Source organism: Gopherus flavomarginatus, chromosome 11 (genome assembly GCF_025201925.1).
Source record: "Gopherus flavomarginatus isolate rGopFla2 chromosome 11, rGopFla2.mat.asm, whole genome shotgun sequence".
Classification (NCBI taxonomy): Eukaryota; Metazoa; Chordata; order Testudines; family Testudinidae; genus Gopherus; species Gopherus flavomarginatus.
The window spans coordinates 36,973,877-36,993,711 of record NC_066627.1 but is presented as its reverse complement, the minus strand read 5'-3'; the positions used below and the strand labels follow the sequence as shown (position 1 = coordinate 36,993,711).

General features: G+C 42.7%; 1 protein-coding gene across 2 annotated transcripts in view; it reads left to right on the top strand.

Annotated features, from left to right (window-relative positions):
• The window catches only part of RIPOR3 (RIPOR family member 3), a 70,146-nt gene that overhangs the window by 13,010 nt on the left and 37,301 nt on the right, over nucleotides 1-19,835 (top strand). For both annotated transcript variants that reach the window (XM_050918106.1, XM_050918107.1), the window contains exons 2-3: nucleotides 13,497-13,625; nucleotides 17,447-17,593. In XM_050918106.1, coding sequence (XP_050774063.1) covers nucleotides 13,525-13,625; nucleotides 17,447-17,593 — 248 coding nt within the window. In that variant the 5' untranslated portion in view covers nucleotides 13,497-13,524. The remainder of the gene's footprint in view (nucleotides 1-13,496; nucleotides 13,626-17,446; nucleotides 17,594-19,835) is intronic.

Genomic DNA, 19,835 nt, shown 5'->3' with positions numbered 1-19,835 from the left:
CAGAGCTGGGAGCAGAGTCACAGAAGCAGCCTGCAGAGTAGATCTGTCCTGGGAGCAGAGCTGCAGCAACCAGAGCCAGAGGGCCCAGAGATGCAGCCCAGGGAGCTGGAGGCAGAGCAGCAGCAGCAGCTGTGCTGAGGCACAGTGGAGCTGGGGCTGAAGCAGTCCGGAGCTGGGTATGGTGAGCAGTTGGGGAGAGTGATGGGGACCCTGGGCAGTGGGCCCAGCACAGGGAGACGCCTCAGCCAAGAGGCTCTGCAGGCCAGACTTGGTGGGGGATCGTAACCCTGACAGGGTGGGGGCAACGCTAGGAAGAAGGGTCCTGCCATCTAGAGCCTGAGAGCGTGTGGGCCACCGCCAGAGCAAGTGTCCAACCCGCAGCATCCCTGCAGCACAGCCAGAGCCTGAGAAGGAAGCCTGGGACCTACAAGAAACAGACTGAGCTGCCCTGACATTCAGAGACACTGTTTGTGATGTTCCCTGCCACAGAGCGGGATGATGTGTTTCCTTTAACCTTTCCCATTTTTCCTTATTCCTTTTTAAACTAATTGTTAATTAAATAAACTGTATTGCTTTAAATCATATGCAATGATCAGTGGGTCAGGAAAGCATCCAGTGCAGAAGAGTACCCCAGAGTGGGGATACCCTAGCCCCTGACCTAGGTGACCACAGCAAGGTTGGGGATCGAGCCCCCAGGAATCCTGGGCCCAGCATGGTTGGAGTTAAAAGGACTCTGCCAGACAGGAGAGTGGAAAGGGAGTCCTCTGGATAAAGGAAGTGGGAGCGAGGACTCAGATCCTTCCGCTAGCCCACTTCACTGGGGTAGTGCAGAAGCCAGGCAAGTTCCCCACAATAGCAGGACCATTCCCCCCACTTACACACAGAAGTAGTTTAAAGAATTTTACGTTTGGCTAGATTTCTACAGCCAGTCAGAGTTTTAGTTGCATCTGACCCTAGATGATCTGCTTTGAAAAATAGGCTTTAGAGTCCTTGTTTTGCCTGCTAAATGCAAACCAGATGCAGGGCCGGATCCTCACCTGGTATAAATCAGTATAGCTTCATTGACTTCAATAAGGCTATGCCAGTTTCATCAGCTGAGGATCTGGCTTACTGAAGTGATATTCTCCATACAAGACCAAGCCTGGCTTCCCTTATTTACATGAAATATGCCAATGGGATACATTTGTAAATTACATAAGAACAGCCGTTCTGTGTCAGACCAAAGGTCCATCTAGTTCAGTATCTCTCTACTGACAGTGGCCAATGCCAGGTGCCCCAGAGGGAGTGAAGCTAACAGGCAATGATCAAGTGATCTCTCTCCTGCCATCCATCTCCATCCTCTGATGAACAGAGGCTAGGGACACCATTTTTTACCCTTCCTGGCTAATAATGGACTTAGCCACCATGAATTTATCCAGTTCCCTTTTAAACATTGTTATAGTCCTAGCCTTCACAACCTCCTCAGGTAAGGAGTTCCACAAGTTGACTGTGTGCTGTATGAAGAAGAGCTTCCTTTTATTTGTTTTAAACCTGCTACCTATTAATTTCATTTGGTGACCCCTAGTTCTTGTATTATGCGAATAAGTAAATAACTTTTCCTTATTGACTTTCTCAACATCACTCATGATTTTATATACCTCTATCATATCCCTCCTTAGTCTCCTCTTTTCCAAGCTGAAGAGGCCTAGCCTCTTTAATCTTTCCTCGTATGGAACCCTCTCCAAACCCCTAATCATTTTAGTTGCCCTTTTCCGAACCTTTTCTAGTGCTAGAATATCTTTTTTGAGGTGAGGAGACCACATCTGTACACAGTATTCGAGATGTGGGCGTACCATGGATTTATATAAGGGCAATAATATATTCTCAGTCTTATTCTCTATCCCCTTTTTAATGATTCCTAACATCTTGTTTGCTTTTTTGACCGCTTCTGCACACTGCGTGGTCATCTTCAGAGAACTATCCATGATGATGCCAAGATCTTTTTCCTGACTCATTGTAGCTAAATTAGCCCCCATCATATTGTATGTATAGTTGGGGTTATTTTCTCCAATGTGCATTACTTTACATTTATCCACATTAAATTTAATTTGCCATTTTGTTGCACAATCACTTAGTTTTGTGAGATCTTTTTGAAGTTCTTCACAATCTGCTTTGGTCTTAACTATCTTGAGTAGTTTAGTATCATTTGCAAACTTTTCCACCTCACTGTTTACCCCTTTCTCCAGATCATTAATGAATAAATTCAATAGGACTGGTCCTAGGACTGACCCTTGGGGAACACCACTAGTTACACCTCTCCTTTCTGAGAATTTACCATTAATTCCTACCCTTTGTTCTTTGTCTTTTAGCCAGTTCTCAATCCATGAAAGGACCTTCCCTTTTATCCCATGACAGCTTAATTTACGTAAGAGCCTTTGGTGAGGGACCTTGTCAAAGGCTTTCTGGAAATCTAAGTACACTATGTCCACTGGATCCCCCTTGTCCACATGTTTGTTGACCCCTTCAAAGAACTCTAATAGATTAGTAAGACACGATTTCCCTTTTCAGAAACCATGTTGACTATTGCTCAACAGTTTATGTTTTTCTATGTGTCTGACAATTTTATTCTTAACTATTGTTTTGACTGATTTGGCCGGTACTGGCGTTAGACTTACTGGTCTGTAATTGCCGGGATCACCTCTAGAGCCCTTTTTAAATCTTGGCGTTACATTAGCTAACTTCCAGTCATTGGGTACCGAAGCCGATTTAAAGGACAGGTTACAAACCTTAGTTAATAGTTCCGCAACTTCACATTTGAGTTCTTTCAGAACTCTTGGGTGAATGCCATCTGGTCCTGGTAACTTGTTAATGTTGAGTTTATTATTTAGGCAAATAGCATTTAGTTCACTGTGGCCGAGTCTGCAGTCTAGTTTAGATGTGATCTAGGACTCAAAGGGGCAGATCATTAAAGTCAGTAGAACTGTAACAGTTTGCACAAGCTGGGGATATGCCACCTAGTCTGGTGGCACCATGCTTGTGCGGCTCTCTGAACAGAACTTTTACTGAATCTGACATGTTCTTTCCAAACTTCTGCCTCATTAGTTCAGCTTAGAGGGGGTAAAACATCTGTTTCTAAGTAGAGCTGTGTGGTTACTGACCAGGTTTTTTCTGCAAAATCTCTACATCTGCCCATTTAAGACCAATGGTTTATAAGAGCTGGAGTGGGGGCATTTGTGAACTTCATCTCATTAAAAACCAAACCAAACCAAATAAAATCAGGGAGTGACAGCATAAGATATTATGGGCTACAAATGGCAGAATCTTGTGTGCCAAGATTGGATAGGAACAGTGCTTTGGTGTGATATAAATGAAAGGGCAAAAAACACAACACACCCTGGTATTGGCAGAGATCCTTATTGTCTCCTGTAAGGAAGGCACCATGGCAGGGGAGCCTTTGTGTGTCAGCAGAGAAAACAGCTTATGCAGAATATAATGGCAGAGATTAGTACTGCGACAGCAATGGCTAGACCTCTCCACTTCTAATTCATTAGAAATCATAACTTTTCAAGGCTTGCCTGTTTATCTTAAGAGAGATTGGGCCAAATTTGTCCCCAGCAAAATTTCCAAAAACAACTAATGATTTGGGGGACCCTTGGCTTCTGGGTGCCTAACTTGACATGGACCTAACTCGCAGAGGGTGGGTTTTCAACACCTACTGAAAATCAGCCCTCTTTAAGGTGCCTCAAGTTGGGCACCCAAAAATCACTTGTAAAAATGTTTACCTCTTTTATGTAACTCCATCACCACTCAGCACTTCACTGGATTGTGCCTTATGGAAATAATTTAGCTTTAGATGTCAACAAAGAAGTTATAGCGTAACACCATTCCCAGTGACCTGATGTTTTGTATTCATTTCCATTTCTCTATCTGCTATGTGCTTCTGGAGACTAACCCTGTTTTATCAGACTCATTTTCTAGGGAGCAAGAGTGGAATGGCAGAATGTACTGTACATCCCACATCTCCCATGGCCCTACTAGTTGCCTATCACATCAAGTGTCCTGGGGTACTTGAGGGATCAAAGCCTGGGTCATGTGGCTGGCATAATGGCTAAGATCTAGATTTTTAAAAGGTACTTAGGTCTTGCTGTGCTCATCATTGCAATGCCTAAATGATTTAGGAGCCTAAGTCTCAATGGCAAAAGGAAACCAAAATCCCATTGACTACTGATGAGATTTAGACTCCAAAGTGCCTGCATTACTTTTGAAAATGAGATTTAGGCTTCTAAATCAGTTAGGTATTAGCGCAACAACACCTAAATAGCTTTAAAAATCTGGACCCGAGTCCTTAGCAAGGGAGGCTAGTTTCATAATGACAAGACTAAATGAGAAGTATAATAGTTCCTTCTTATGTTGCCAGAAGTCTGCCCTGGTAGAAATTCCCATACACTGTGATTTGCAGAGCTGGCCTCTTGGAGATATTTAAAGGCACCTCATGCTGCTGAACATCAAACTTCATTACTGCTTAGGCATACCTATCCACTTTGGCTGCAGTGTGCATGCACATGTATGTAGGTGCCCATGGGACATTACATCACCATGGTTTCCAGCAGGGGTTAAAAAGAAACAGGAGAGTCTGAGCCCTAAAGCTCCAGGGCTTTCATAGTAGAGCTACAGGGGAAGTTTAGCTCTGAGTAAGTAGCAGGCTGTTTTAGTCTCTGGGACCAGCCACTAGAGGGAGACATAATCACATGCACTTAGCCTGTGTATTACATTTGTACAGGCTTGGGTCGGGGGTGCGAGGAAAGGAGAAGTGTGCTACAGGACAGATGTTTGATGGAAATACTCAGGATTTCCCAGTTGACAAAGGAAAGCTTATCTATGGCAGTGGCTGTAGAATTTGGTGCATCAGTGCTAGGCAGACTTTTCTTATCAGAACTAGAAAGGGCTGTTTGTTGCTTGTAAATAGTTCCCTTTCTCAACACCATCTGCTTATTCTCTTGGTAGGAATTTTTTGTAAGTATTCATTAGAATCCATCTAACTTCAGTCTCAGCTTCTGCCAAAGCAGAACAAGCTATGAGTCAGGCTAGCGTGTAGAGCCTGGTGCATTCCAGAATCCCTGGTTCAGGCTTTAAAGTTTGTCATAAAGCTTCAAATTGAAACCAGAGGAGCAAGCAGCAGGAGCTGAGCACGTAAATCAGCTGGTAATGGATGGATTGTTCCCTGCCTTTCCCTGGGGAAGAAAGCAAAACTCAAGGAATGGCACTAGAGCAGCCTCACAGGGACACCTCAGTGCCACGGGCAGAGCCCTGATACAGGCGGGCATGAAGCCACCCCACATACTGCAGGAAGCAACTCAGCATGTGGACGAATGAGCGTGCCACATGCGTATGCCACATACTGGGGAGGGAACTAAACTGCACAGGGCTTGTGGTTAAATCCAAACTGATTCTTGCCATAATATTCCAAAAGCATTTTAAAAATAACAGTGGGATTTACTGTCTATCCTGATTCTGGCAAACAATCTGGCTGGAAGAAGTGGGAGCTTTAGAACCAGCATATGGCCTGTAACTTCTCTTTTCTGCTTCAGCCATCTAATATCCTGCCATTAGGGGGAGAGTCAAAATGAACCTCAAAACTAACAGCTACACCCCACTCCTGAAAAATAATTTCCAGATCATTGTTCGAATATGGGTCAAATCCTCCTGTCAGGGAATGCAGTGTAAATCTGGAGTAATTCCACTGACTCTGGATTCACACCAGTGTCACAGGCAGCAGAATTTGGCTTTATGTGCTTAGACTGAAGCCAGTTAGAAATGCAATGGCATTTTGAATACATTATTTGAAAAGTGGGTCATGTTGTACTTGAGAGGCCGGGCCTGAGATCATGGTTGTGCTTTTTCTCTGCAATAGCTGGTTATTTCACAGATGTCCTATGCAGCCCAGGGATAGCTGTCTGAGGGGGTTGGTTGTGATGCTATGCACTGGTGCAGGGCAAACACAGAGTACTGAATTTGGCTCTCGGAAGTTGTGTAAGGCCCCATCTGCTTGGCCTCAGAGCTGGGTTTAATGTCTGAAGCTAGGCAATGTGGGTGGAGATATGATGCATGATAAACCAGTCTAACGTGTTCTTAAATATGCCTGAGTGAGAGGTTTAAAGGGGAAAGTGATTTCAGATATTTGGTTTAAAAATAGATATTTAAGGGTTAAATATATTTTATGGATAACATTTTCAAAGCTTCCCAAGTCCCATTTGCCAAAGTGAAATAGGCTCTTAGGGGCCCAACTCAAAGTCAATATGATTTAGGCACCTAGCAGTCTAAGTCATTCTGACTTTAAATGACACTTGGGCTTCTACAGACCTAACTCACTTTTGAAAAAGGTATTTAGGCTTCTATGCCTCCTAGGCACTATTGAAAATGTTACCCTGTACCTAGAAGTCTGTTAGGGCCTCAGTGAAACTGTCATGGGACAGCGAGTTCCACAGCAGCAGATGTGTGGGTATGGATGTAAAAACAAAATCTTCCCCCTTACAGGCTGTGGATCTGTAGCAGAATTGCCCTGTATCCACTACTCAGCCTCAGAGCATGAAGGGGTGGTTGGCTTGTGAATCTGTGTAGTCACAGAGCCACTGGATACCTTCTTTCTCCGACCAGCTTTAGCTTGGTCATGCAAAGCTGCTGCCAAGCACAGCTCTGTGACAGGCTCCCCACATCCTGCACAACAGACTGTGCCAGTCCGGCTGCTCATGTCGCATTATGCTCCTGGGGAGTGTGGGGTGGAGAAGGTGCAGAGGGGAAAAAGCAGAATTTGATCCTCAACATGTTAGAGGCAAGATGCAAAACTTTGAATAGATTGGGGTAGGATTTTCTAAAGCTCTCAGGATTGTGCTTTGCTCCCATTAGCTCCAGCAGTTATATCCAAAAACAATAATTAAAAACTGTACATTTTACAAGCTCTTTGTGGAAGTCGTAAGGATGGCTTATCTCCAGCCTTCTTGGAAACCTGGGTTCATGCTTTGCTTGCCAGCCTGAGACAACAAGCTTCAGTGCCAAAATAATGATGTCTGTCAATTAGACCTTCTAGACTAAGGCTGAATGGCATGTGAGCTTTCTGCACTTCCTTATTTCTGTAAGTTTCCAAGTGCAAGTATACATCTGAGGAAAGAGAGTCCATTTGTATGCAGTATACATAATGCTGTGTGAAAATAGCCCTATGAGAAAGGATTAAGAAGATGATGTTCCCATTCCAGGACTTAAAATGGCCTTTCCAGCTCTAGAAAAATAACTAGAGAAAGGTTCTTTAGTTCTGACATTAACAATTTTATTGCCATGACTGGGTAATAATCTAAAAGGAAAGTTGAAAAGTTAAGTTTTTTTAATCATAAATTTGGAATGTTTGTCTAGTAAAGTATCTAGTGAAGGAGACATTGCTACTGAGGTCAGTGGTCTCTCTAAAGAATGCCTGAGAGCAGAGATTACATGTAGCGTGTACTTTCCCAGTGAATTTAACACTATGTTGTATGTAAAATAGAGCCTTAAGTCTTCATTTAGTTTGCTTGCTTTTTATATATCTTCAAAATAACTAATGGCCAAGTTCTGAAGCTGTCATACATCAGTAGACATGGGAATTTAGGTGAAGCTATTCACGAGTCCCAGAACTGCAAGACTGGGCCCTAAAACTAGGAATGTGTATTTAACACCTTATCTGCACCCAATGAAGTCAATGGCAGAGCTCCCCTTAAACTCAATGGTGCAGGATCAGGCCTGTAGTCTCTCTACAAACTGTGCTGGAGTCCATTGCTTCCAAGCTTTTCAATTATTGAGAGGGAGAAAACAATCTTTGATCATATGAATGTGATTAGAGCAAAACGAAGCACTGTTTGCAAAATGAGATGTAAACCAGATCTATACTAGAAACTTTTGACAGTTGAATAATATAGGACAGGGATGTGATTTTTAATGGCATTTTTATACTAGTGAAAGCTTAGTGTACATGCAGTTATTTGGGAGCAAGAGGATGGGGCACAAAGAAACAAAAAAACCAAAAACCCTGTTGCTGGTATAGCTTATTTCATTCTGAGAACTGGTATAAGCTATACCAGCAAAACCACATTTTTGCCAGTAAAACTGCACCTCCAATAGGTAGATTTGCCAGTGTAGCTAGCTATATTGGCAAACCTTTTCTAGGTGTACACTAGATATTTTCAGAAGGTAATTCATTCTCTTTACTTAGTTTTGGTTCCATCTACAGTGGAGATTCAGTTTGGTTAAAGATGGTGTAGAAACCATTCCCGCCAGCACAGTTTGTCTGGCCACCATGCACCAGGCATAAGCCCTGCAGACTGATCCATGTACTGTAGGCAGATTCATGTGAAGCTCCACTGACAGCCACAAAGCTCCAAATGTGCACAGGGATTGGCATATGTGGATCCGATTTCAGAGTCAGGGCCATAGTTCCTTATGTAAGTGCTGGGCACACTTGAGGCTACCGCATTAAAGGATTAAATTGTGATAAGACAAAATACAATAACTCCCTTTGTCTTTCACAAACCTGCAGAAAGGGAGCACCTTGTGTACCCTACCCAGTCAATGCCAGTACTATGCAGCTAAAGCAAAATTATTTATCAGAAATAATAAATAAATAATAGTAGTAATCAAAATACAGAGGGGGAAAGTAAGCATCAAGCAATATATGACACAATTTAGAGTAATCTACGTAGGACCAAAAAATAAAAAAAATAAAAATGGTTTTTGGGTACTGTGTGTCTAACAAAGTCAACATCCAAAGTAAAAGACAAAGTAGACCAGTGACATAACACATCCTCTGCTCAGTCACTTGTGTCTCATGTTACAGCTTTATGGAAGGATGGTACAGTATTTTCTCAATCTATATCTGTTAGGGATCTGAGATGATGTTCAGACTTAAGGCCTGGTATTCATCTTGCACTCAACCTGGCCTCCATTTTTGTGGATAGTGTTTTGCAGCAGTAGATAGCTGAGCCCACATTTTGCTGCATGCAATGAACTGTGGGTGCAAATATGTATTAATTGCATGAGTAGCCATCTGATATGTTGGTACAAATAGGTCAGGAGAGATCTAAGTACTAATATATGTATCCACAATTTATTGCAGGAAGCAAAACTCAAGTACAGTTATTTTCAGACACACACTAAATAGAAGCAAGTGTGTTTGTTTTAATTAATAGAAATGGGATGTTTTACTATTTTATAGAGGCACTAATGCCTTCTCTAGTGATAGCATGAGTACAAATAAATTTCTTGGAGTCATTTAAAAAACCATAACTACTAGTTTAAAAGGACAAAACATCAGCAGAAATATTTGCAAAAAGTCAATGAGTCACATTTTCCTCATAAAATTGTTGAAACTATTGTGCCCAGAAACAAGCAAGTATGTGACTAGGGTTGGAAAAGTTAGGGATAAACACAAACAGAAACCAGGTTTTTGTTTGCGGGGGATGAGGGTGGTTTGGCTTTAGGAATATCCTAATACTAACTAGATTCTGAGTATTGCAGGCAACCTGAGCTGACTTTTAGTACCTATTGCCGAGTATAGTTGAATCGTTGGCCCTATAGCCTGGTTATATGGGAACGGTACAGCACAGTATTAAAGTGTCTTTGTGGCATTGCAAGTTGTTAAAGCTGGGACAAATTAGCTTATTCCTTACATCAAAAAATACAAAATGTATCTTGAGGGAATTAGAATCTCAATCCAGCAAAATCAGACACTTAACATTTGACTGAGTTAATCTCTGACTGTTTGGGAGATTTGCTTAAGCCCCATCAAACTATGGATACTGACTCTCAGTCCCTGTCCTTTTTCCCCTCAGCTCAGCCCTTCTACTGCCCCTAACAATTCCATCGCCCAGAAGCCTGCTCCTTACATTCGCTCTGATGTCTGGTATTTTACGTGTGCTGGGCCCCAGTCAGCCACTGTCATCACATTTTATGGTTTCTGGGACTTCTGGGATTGGGAAAGTACCGCTGAGTCTGACCCCAAGGGTTAACTCCCAAAATTTTGAGATTTGAAGACTCGGACCCACCCAGCGGAGATTACCAGGTTAGAAAACTTCTGAGACTGATTTTCAACTAAGTTTTGCTGGAGGTCCTTGTCTGATTCACTCCTAACCTGAGGGAGGAACTGGCTTGAGATGTGACCAGGTGCTTTTTTTCCCAGGAGCAGTTGTAATGCAGTTCAGCACTTTTATATAGACCACGGGTTGGCAACCTTTCAGCAGTGCTGTGCCGAATCTTCATTCATTCACTCTAATTTAAGGTTTCGCGTGCCAGTAGTACATTTTAACATTTTAGAAGGTCTCTTTCTATAAGTCTATAATATATTATCAAACTATTGTTGTATGTAAAGTAAATAAGGCTTTTAAAATGTTTAAGAAGCTTCATTTAAAGTTAAATTAAAATGCAGAACCCCCCGGACTGGTGGCCAGGACCTGGGCAGTGTGAGTGCCACTGAAAATCAGCTTGCGTGCCGCCTTCGGCACCCGTGTCATAGGTTGCCTACCCCTGATATAGACACACTGGCTTGCAAAACTCTGTGAGCCTCTCTCTAGAGAACTGTGCTTATAAATCCTCCCTGCTAAAAAAAAGATGCTACCATGATATCCTACTTAAGGCCTTGTAGTCAGAAATGTGAACTGAGCTATGAGTCACCACCAAAAATATGTAAATGTTTTTTGTACCAGGAGATAATTTGACTTTATCACAGTTATTTCAAAGTAAATAAAGATATTGCCCCCCCCCCGATGTTTTCTCTGAGGTTATTTCAGTTCCGTTTTATTCTGATGAGAAAAGCTTCTGTTCATGCAAATCCTGCCAGTGAATTTCTTTGAAACATAACCCTAAATGTTGTAACTAAAGGGACATACTCTATCCAGCTGAGAACTGAGCCCACGTGAGTTTAAATAAGTTCAGGGCTGATCATGACAGTCACAAGGCCTGGTTCTCCTCACATTTATATCCATTTTGCACAAGTGTAACTCCTTGGAGTTCAGTAGTGTCACCTGGTTTACACCAGTATAAATGAGAAGAGGCCCAAGGTTTTTAGTTTAGTTACAGCATCAAGTGTGATTTTGGGATCTGTAAGTTTCACACTTCCTAGCCCTTTGAACTTGGGACTCAGCCTGCAAGTCTTTCCTGCATGGGGCCTCTCACAATCTTCCAGCTCCCACAAGCCTCCCTCCTTTTGTCTGTGGTGTATTACCCCCACCCTCAAAGTCTGCGAAACTTCCTTTAAGAGCTCTTCAATGTCCATTACCACATTGGCTTGAGGAGTAAATAAAATAAGGCAAGGTACTCCTCCATCCCACTGTCAGACTCCCAACCCCAAGGGGTGGAAGACTGGACCCAGGACTCCAGTCCAGCTTTCATTGGGTATGCAGGCAATAACCACAAAGCCATTCCTTTTGTTTCTTCCTCTAATGACTTGTTAGGCAATGACATTTTTCAGTAAGTTGCATGTTTATTTCAGCCCAGTGATCACGATAATGGGATGATTGTTCACAGAGTTATGAGCTTCTGAAAACTGCAGGCAAGAATGAAAGCTATAATGCAACCTTAAACACAGTGATGGCCACCAGACACCCACTCACAGCCAAAGAAACCAAAAGCCCCATGCTGTCTGATTAAAGTGTGATTGGGGCACACCTTACAGGGCCACATAGGAGGGTTTCCATTGACTTCACTAGGAGTTGCATCAGACCCTTTGAGATCTTGTGAAGCTAAATGTACTAAGAGAAAAGATACTTAGTGCCCAGGCCCTTTTGTCTTGAGTGGCTGTTGCAAAGTAGATGCTGTTTGGTGCCACAGCCTGACTGTTGGATCTTGTTCTAACACCTTTCAACTGCTTTCCATTGGCTTACTCGTGAACTCCCCAAAGCCTGGACAAGCCAGTGAAACATGCAGGGATCTAGAAGTTAGAACTCAAGTAGTACAGGCAACAATTAGCTGAAAAGCTGCAGGTAAAATGGTCACTTCTCATTCAGGTTCAAATGATCAGATGGAAAAATATACATGGGCATGGTTAGGTGAACTGTTTATATAGTTACTGTTGCTGCAGATAATAATACTTAGAGGCCTTATACTGGGAAGGCCCTTAGCTTAGCCTAGAATTCAGGAGATACGTTCAAAATCTCTCATCCCTCCTGGGAAGCGCAAGTGCTTTACATAGGAGGAGAAGTATCATCCTCCTCATCCACTGGGAAACTGAGGTACAGGGAGGTTGGGTACCATGCCTGTATTTGCACAGCAAGTCACTGGAGGAGCCAAGAATAGAACAATGCTCTCTGGACTCCAAGACTGCTGTGCTGTTAATTGAAGCCATGCTACTGAGGCGAGAGCCAGAGCAGCAGCACACTGAGCTCCAGGGATCCTGGCTCTGGAACTCATTCCACAGTGCAAGGCACATACCTCTCCCCCATGGAGTAATTTGGTCACAATTCCATGAGGACATCCTTGTGGCGTTCTCCTCTCCCGCGGATATTTCTGCAGAAGGGGATGCTCTGGCTCTCACATTTTACTCAAGCAAAAATTCCCCACTGACCTCAATGGGAGTTTTGCGAGAGTAAGAATGGAGAGGAGATGTCAGGGTTTGGCCCTCTTCATGGCCCCATTTCAAAAAAGAAAGCAAAGCTGCTAGCTCTGGTGTTTACATTATACCAGCCTGTGGGGGGCAGGAGGGGAATTCTTCTGTATATTAACTGCCTAGGATGATTTTCTACAGCTGTTTTGTGGATGTGTCTGTTACTTGTATTACAGTATGAATTCTATACATATACAGTGGAGAACATAATTCTCCAGGAAACAAAAGAGTATGACTGATGGGAAACAGAAGTGAGGGATCCCAGGGAAATTAAACTCGCCAGAAGGGGAGAACGAGACTGAGTTTTACTGATGGAAGAAGAGGTTTTGCTGTGGGCTCAAGCACCACAAATGAGGGCTCCGATCCTGCCATTAGATCCACGCTTGTGTGTGTGCGCATGCTTCATCCATGTTGTGCCCCATTGACTTCCGTGGAGCTCTGTATGGATGCAGGGCCCTATTTTCATGTCCTTGATTGCAAGGCTGGGGCCCGAGTACTGTTCTGGTATCCCAGAATGACTTGGGAGTACATGGGTTGCATCAACCTCGGTCTTCGACAGTAGGGCTGTTGCAAATTGTAGGAACTACTGCATGAGGTACTGGCAGCCCTCCAGCCCCACTGGCTTCTGCAGCAGTTGAGGGTGCTTGGCCTCTGATAGGATGAGGTATAGAGTTTGCTAAACAGATCAGCAAATACCTGAGGGCGTGAGTGTGTTTCAGATGACTCCGTTGTTTATTAATTATATTGTGTGACAGAGAAAATGTGTTCAGCAGACAGATCTTTTCTTCTAGCAACTCTAGTGCCTGCTGTATTACTCAGTGGTTTCTCCTCCCTGCAGCGCAGCACTGGCTCAACCTGAACTGCCAAGCAGGTTTAGACTCATCTGTTTTCCTGTTTATTTCAGGAGGCCACAGACTTCCTGACCGGTTATCATGTCAGTGAAATTGACATTTGTCTCTCCCAGTGATGGAGGTGGAATCAGCAGGAGCTGTTCCTTTGCTGGATTCAGCACGGTGCAAAGCAGAAAGTTAGCGTAAGTAGAATAAAAAGTGAAAACAAATACATGCACCCTGAGCAGTCAGATATTAGACACAGGTCAACATTTCTCGCCAACCTAAATCCTCCCTGCATAAGGTGTATCTTACTTTTTTTGTCCTAAATGGATGAGTACTGTTGTTGTGCACTGTTAAACATCTTCTTCACCATGCTCTAGAGATGGCTGCACTTCAGCAGTGGATGAAGCAACCTTTGCGTATAGTTTGCATATCAGTTTTAGGCTACAAACTGCTTTGGGATGGAAGATGCATCTAAAGTACTATTTATCATTGTCATTGTCACCCAACATTTCTGCAGAGTCAAAAGCAGGTCACACTGTATGGATCATTCTTCCATCTGGCAGGAAGAGCACAGCTGAGTTCCCCTGGCATGTTGAGGGCAAAACTGTACTTACCCAGAAATACCTGCAAAATCTATTTTGCAAACTTGCCGCTAGATACTGATTTAAAGGACATGCATGGGAATTAAAAGGGAGCTGCTCACATCTCACACAAGAAGCAGGGTTGTGACAGATCCATGTTTGGATAGGATCTCAAAGAGAACATTGAGTGCTGCAAGCATTGGTGTTAGAGGGAAGAACCCCCCTATCTAAGCTTTGAGTCTGTACCGAAGCAACAACCCTCTCCCAGCAGCGTGGTAGTGACTAGCATGCTTGTGCCAATGCCATCTATGAGAGGAGACGTAAAACTTCCTGACTCCTTATAGTCCTTAAAAATCTCACGGCACTTTTCAGTAGAACAAGGGTGTTAGCTCTAGGTAATTACATTCAGTGCACCTACATTCCTCCTGCAGTTATTTTTATTAAATGGCATCTGGAGACCCCAGATGAGATCAGGATGCCATTATAATAGGGACAGAGAACGTCTCTTGCAGCTGAAATAGACAAGACAGACAAAGGGTGTGTAGAGGCACAGAGAAGATCAAGGGAACTGCCCAAATGTCACACAGCAGTTTAGTGACACAACTGGGACTAGAACCCAGTTTTCTCAGTCCCAGGACCCTGTCAGCAGCGTGACCCAGTAGCCTTCCTTCCTGCTTGTTCTAAAGTATTGTGTAACATTGCTAGGTAGTGTTAAATAGCTGCCACTTCCACCCAAGAGTGGCTTGTGTTTCTATGCTGATTGAAGTGATTCCTAAATAATCTGTTAAATGTTTTTAGGATAATAATGCTATATAAATGGAAGATCAGCAGCAGCTCTGGCTGTCAACATATGCCAGAAAAATACCAAAGGGAACTGATTTGAATCATATACAAGTGCTGAAAAATGTCACTAAAAGTATTCCACTTCTTAAAGCAATCCTTGAGTAACTGCTTGTATCTCAGTAAAACACCTGGCACTTCTTATACAGTTCTTTGTATTTTCAAAGCACTGAACAAACTAATTAACCTTGTCACCAAGCACAGCATTTATAAAATTGTGAGTTGAAATGAGAACCTGACACAGGTTGGTAACCTACTCTGGAAGTCTTTGCACGTGAATTCATGAAATTCATTATGGAACCTGAATAATAGTCCTAGCATAAGTCAGATGTCTAAAGTCACACTGATAACTAAACTGTCGAGAAAAACACAGTAAATTACATAAACGGATTTGAGCTTGACATACATAGTGGGAGTTCTTACAGGGAAGGAGTCTAGCAGAAAAAGAGTTGAACAGCTGTTTCTATAACCAAATCACCTCCAGCAGGCAAAGAAAACTCCAAATAAGCAAGTTTAGATTTCCCCTAAGATTACTCTGTTACTTTCAGCTATAAAGCATTTCTAAACAATCAGTCTTTATGCATTTTTTTCCTATTTGCAAAATCCCATTGCCTCTTAACTCTTTCAATAGAGGAAAGTTTTGCTCAGGGATGAGAACTCAGACATTTAGGGAAGTATTTTGAGATGATGCTAAGTGTTAAGGGCAAGACAGTGCTAGTTGAAACACCAAAGGACTTTCCCCAGCAAAGTGAATGTATTTACTCATTGCCTTTCCCTTCACAATCTCTCGCACTAGCACTTTAGAATGACACAGTAGCAGATCACAGGCAGACTCCCTTCTGAGCATACACTGACCATACATTGCATTTCTACAGCAGCTTCCATCTGAAGCTCTCAAAATGCTTTAGGCACATTAGTTAACTTTCCATCCCAACAGCAAGGGAGATAAATATTGTTATTCTCAACTGTAAAATGGGGAAATTAAGACACAGAAAACCCAGCTCCTTGAAAGAATTTAGGCATCTAACTGAAGGACCTATCCAATGGTCATAGAGAAAGCCTGTGACACAGCTAGAACCAATCCCCAGACCATCCTTCCTCACACCTTGAGTTTCACGCACCTTCTTTATGGTGGCCCATTGTATAATTCATAGGCCAACTCTAGAATTCAGATTTTTGTCATTTCCCCAGGTGTGTCCAATCCAGGATTTACTCAGCACTCAAAAGCTGAGAGAGCCTCAGCTCAACCCAACCCAGCGACACAATCTGAATAGATATCAGGAGTGGGGAATTTCTCTAGATTAACTTTGTCAAATAAAGGCTCAGTTTAAAGGAGGAAGTTAAAAGCAAGTAGAAGGGGGAATTAATCAAACCAGCTAAAAATAATCAGAGTTTATGAGCCTACAAAGAGGGAGGTAAACCAGCCAGGAATCTATCAACGGGAGACAAGTGTCAGCAGTGATTTCAAAGCCTATTCTGGGCTTTGCTTACCCATCACAGGTATATGGCTAAAGACTACAAGTTCTATTGTTCTTCATATTTGCACAGCAGGCCCATTATATAATGACTTTTTATGGGATTTCTGAGCTAAGAGGGATTTGATTTTTAACTGCTTTAAAAAGATGTAATGTGTCTGTCATAGAAAGCCAGGTTGGGTTAGGAAAAAACCTCTTGATTTAAAACAAACAAACACTACTTTATAATCTGGGCCTTGTAGACTTCTGGCATGTTTCAGACACAAAATATAAATGAGTGAATATTTAAACAGGTATTGAAAGCAGCCAAACAGTAGCTATTTCTGAAGTCCTTTTATAACATATCTTTGCTAGACTGCCTAATAGCCCAGAACTGATCTGGTCTGTTAATGTACTTTTAATCGTGTATATGATCCCTTTAGTTGATGAGAGTGGACCATTTGTCAGGGGATTAGTGAAACTTGGAGAACAGCAATGCCCAAGATCTAATCCTGACTCTGATCCCAACTTCTTTCCTGACCTTGAGTAACCCACAAACTCTCTGCCTTAGTTCCTCCATTTTACAAACAGGGATGATAACAATTGGGTCCCAGTTCTACAAACCTACCCTGTATGAATGTGTTTACAGGATCAAGGCATAAGCTATCTTGATCACAAGGATTAATTACTGAGTGTTGAATCGGTAGTACATAAAAAAATCTATTTCTGGTTCCCCCAAATAATGGGGAATTGTGTGCGTAAAATAAACTAACAACAGAAGAGGGGGACTTGACTCCTAGTGGTCTCCCTTGAAACCAGGAAATTCTAAATTAACACTCATAACCTAATCTTCTCTATCTTCCTTTAGCCTCTTGTCCCAATATGCGGTAGCCATTTCTTGGCTTTGATGGGTTAAAGACCAACACTGAACCACTCTCTGTTATGGATCTAATAGAGGTCCTGATCCTGCTTCCCTTACTCATTTAAGAAGTCCCACTGTTTTCAATGCAACTTCTCCTTTGAGTAAAGGTTTGCAGGAGCAGCTCTGTAACTAGGATTGTAGTAGCTATGTGTGAGACTTTCTTCCAGCTCTGAGGTGGTGCTGATTATTTTATTTTTTTTTTCCTCTTCCCTTCCTTACAGAAAGTCTCTCAGCAGGAATTCAGTGAGGTCTAAAATGTCTGTGAAATCCTCCAAAATGTATTCCTCCCTGCAGAGAGGGGCTGTCATCTGGAATCCAAAACCACAGCAGGTGAAGAAAATTTTTGAAGCTTTGAAGAAAGGACTTAAGTAAGGACTTTTCAAATATTAATTTGTTGGAATTTGATTTCTTTAGTGTCTTTGTTACTACCACAACTTTGTTCCTTATGCTCTAGCTTAAGGGTCCAATACAACAACCCTTGTAATCAATGGCAAAGTTCCTATTGTCTTCATTAGATACAGAATTGGGCCCTTAGTAAACACACTACCTAATGGCAAACACATTTATTTGGAACCAAATCCTCCCTCACGCCAAGGATTTTATCCTACTTCTATTAATGGTAATAGTTAAACTCCATGATATCCACGGGTCTAGCATGGAGCTCTAGGAACTTCATTAGGTACCTGGCCATCACCGAGTAGAGACAGAGAGTAAATGGAATCATCATAACCTTTATCTGGCTTTATAATTCCCCTCAGTGCTTCTAATCTGTGGGAACCATGCTGGCATGGAGCTCCTTCAGATACAACATTGGCATCTCCAGGATTTTAATACCATGAGATTTTAAGCTAAGAATATAATGGGGGCGGAGTACTGATATTTTCTGCCATAAATGTAAACACCTCAACTACTTGATTGTGTCTCACATAGTTAACACAGTTGGTTTCCCTCAAGGACTGTAAGGTCTTAGCCTTTTAAAAAGTTGCACCAGTGTCTAGTTAATGGAATTAACAATAAAAATTCTAAACCTAGAAAAAAGTTGACTTGGCTCGAATATTTTGTTAGGGCTTGGGGAGACTAAACTGTCAGATGGATTAGAGAGTTATGGTCCCAATTCTGTGAAGAACATTGCACAGTCAGACTCCTGAGCAACCTCCTTGCAGAACTAAATAACTAATTAAAGTTGTCTGCAGAAAACAGCTGCATCCAATAATTGAAAGGCCAAATTTTAAGCAGATTCAAACTCAATCCATTTGTTCTTGCTGGAATGTTTTTTGTTTTTAGATAGTAACAGCAACTAGCCCTTAAGTCTAATGCCCCTTTTGGGTGCCTCCCCACCAACTGAGCATCTTAAAATGCTGCAAAAACCTAAAATGACTTTAAAAAAAAAAACCCTCTGATTACCGCTGTATTGAGTTATCAGCAAGTGTGGAGAGCAGAAAATTGATTGCTGGAGTCACGTTTTGTGTATTAACAGGAATGTGTTCATAATAGTAAGACAATAAAATACACCAACAGAGTAGTTTTGGAAAAGTGCAGGCTGCTTAATATAAACACATCAAGCTGTTCAGGTTCTGTCTTGTAAAGCAGCATTTTCCAGAAGGTGATTGTCTTCAGCTCTTTAAATACAAAAGGGGAAAATAGACTTACTCATGTCTGTTCTGAATTAAAATGAAGTTGGAAGAGGATCAGCTCAAGAGGAGTTCTGTCTTTTGGGAGCTGCCATGGGGCTCATTGAAGCCAAAAACTGCTGAGCACTCAACACTTTATAGAGTAAGGCCCCTGCTTTTTAATTGGTGTGGAAAAGCAATTGTAGTATCAGGAAGTAACCAATGGCTGCTCTAGGGGACAGCAAAGGTAGCATTCAGCCCCCAGCTGCTCAGATAAACAAAGGGCATATTGAAGAGGTGCTGACTGTTCCTATTGACTTTGGCTGGACTGCAGATGCTCAGCACCTCTGAAAATCAAGCCCAGAGGACTGAAGTGTTCAGTGTTTCAACCCTTTGGCCTTGTGAGCTATAGCTGGCTAATGAGCTGCTCAGTTCTCAGTCAGCTCTGCAGCTCCTCCTTCCCCAAATGGCAGCTTTTGCTCCAGCTGCAAGGGTTAACCAGGAGCATGGAGCTCCAGAACACCACCTTCCCTACCCCAGTGCTCCTCTGGGAAGCTGAGCGGGAAACTAGCAGCGTGGCCCAAAGCCACCTTCCCCCTCTGAGGAGACACAGAGGCTTGGAGACACCTCCCTCTCCCACTTCTTGTTTCCCCACTGTGGATGGCCAAGCACAGGGGAGGTGGCAGGAGAGAATGAGACATGGGAGCAGGCCCAGGCATGAGGGCTCCTCTGAAGGGATTGTGGCTTGTGCAGGTAAAGGGTTGTCCTGAGGGGAAGAAGGTCAATTCAGGAGGTTACTGCTGGGAGGGCAGGGGCACATAGATGTACTATTTTGTTTCCTATGTACAGCACTTTCCAGCATTAGGAGCCTCCTGGGCCCCTGTTCCTCCTTTGGGCAGCCTGTCCCAAGATGGTGCCTGCTGCAGTGTGCTGCATGTTGTGCCTGCTTACTTGCACTTTTACTGTTTCTTGTTTCTCTTAATCTAAAACAAGTCCCTCA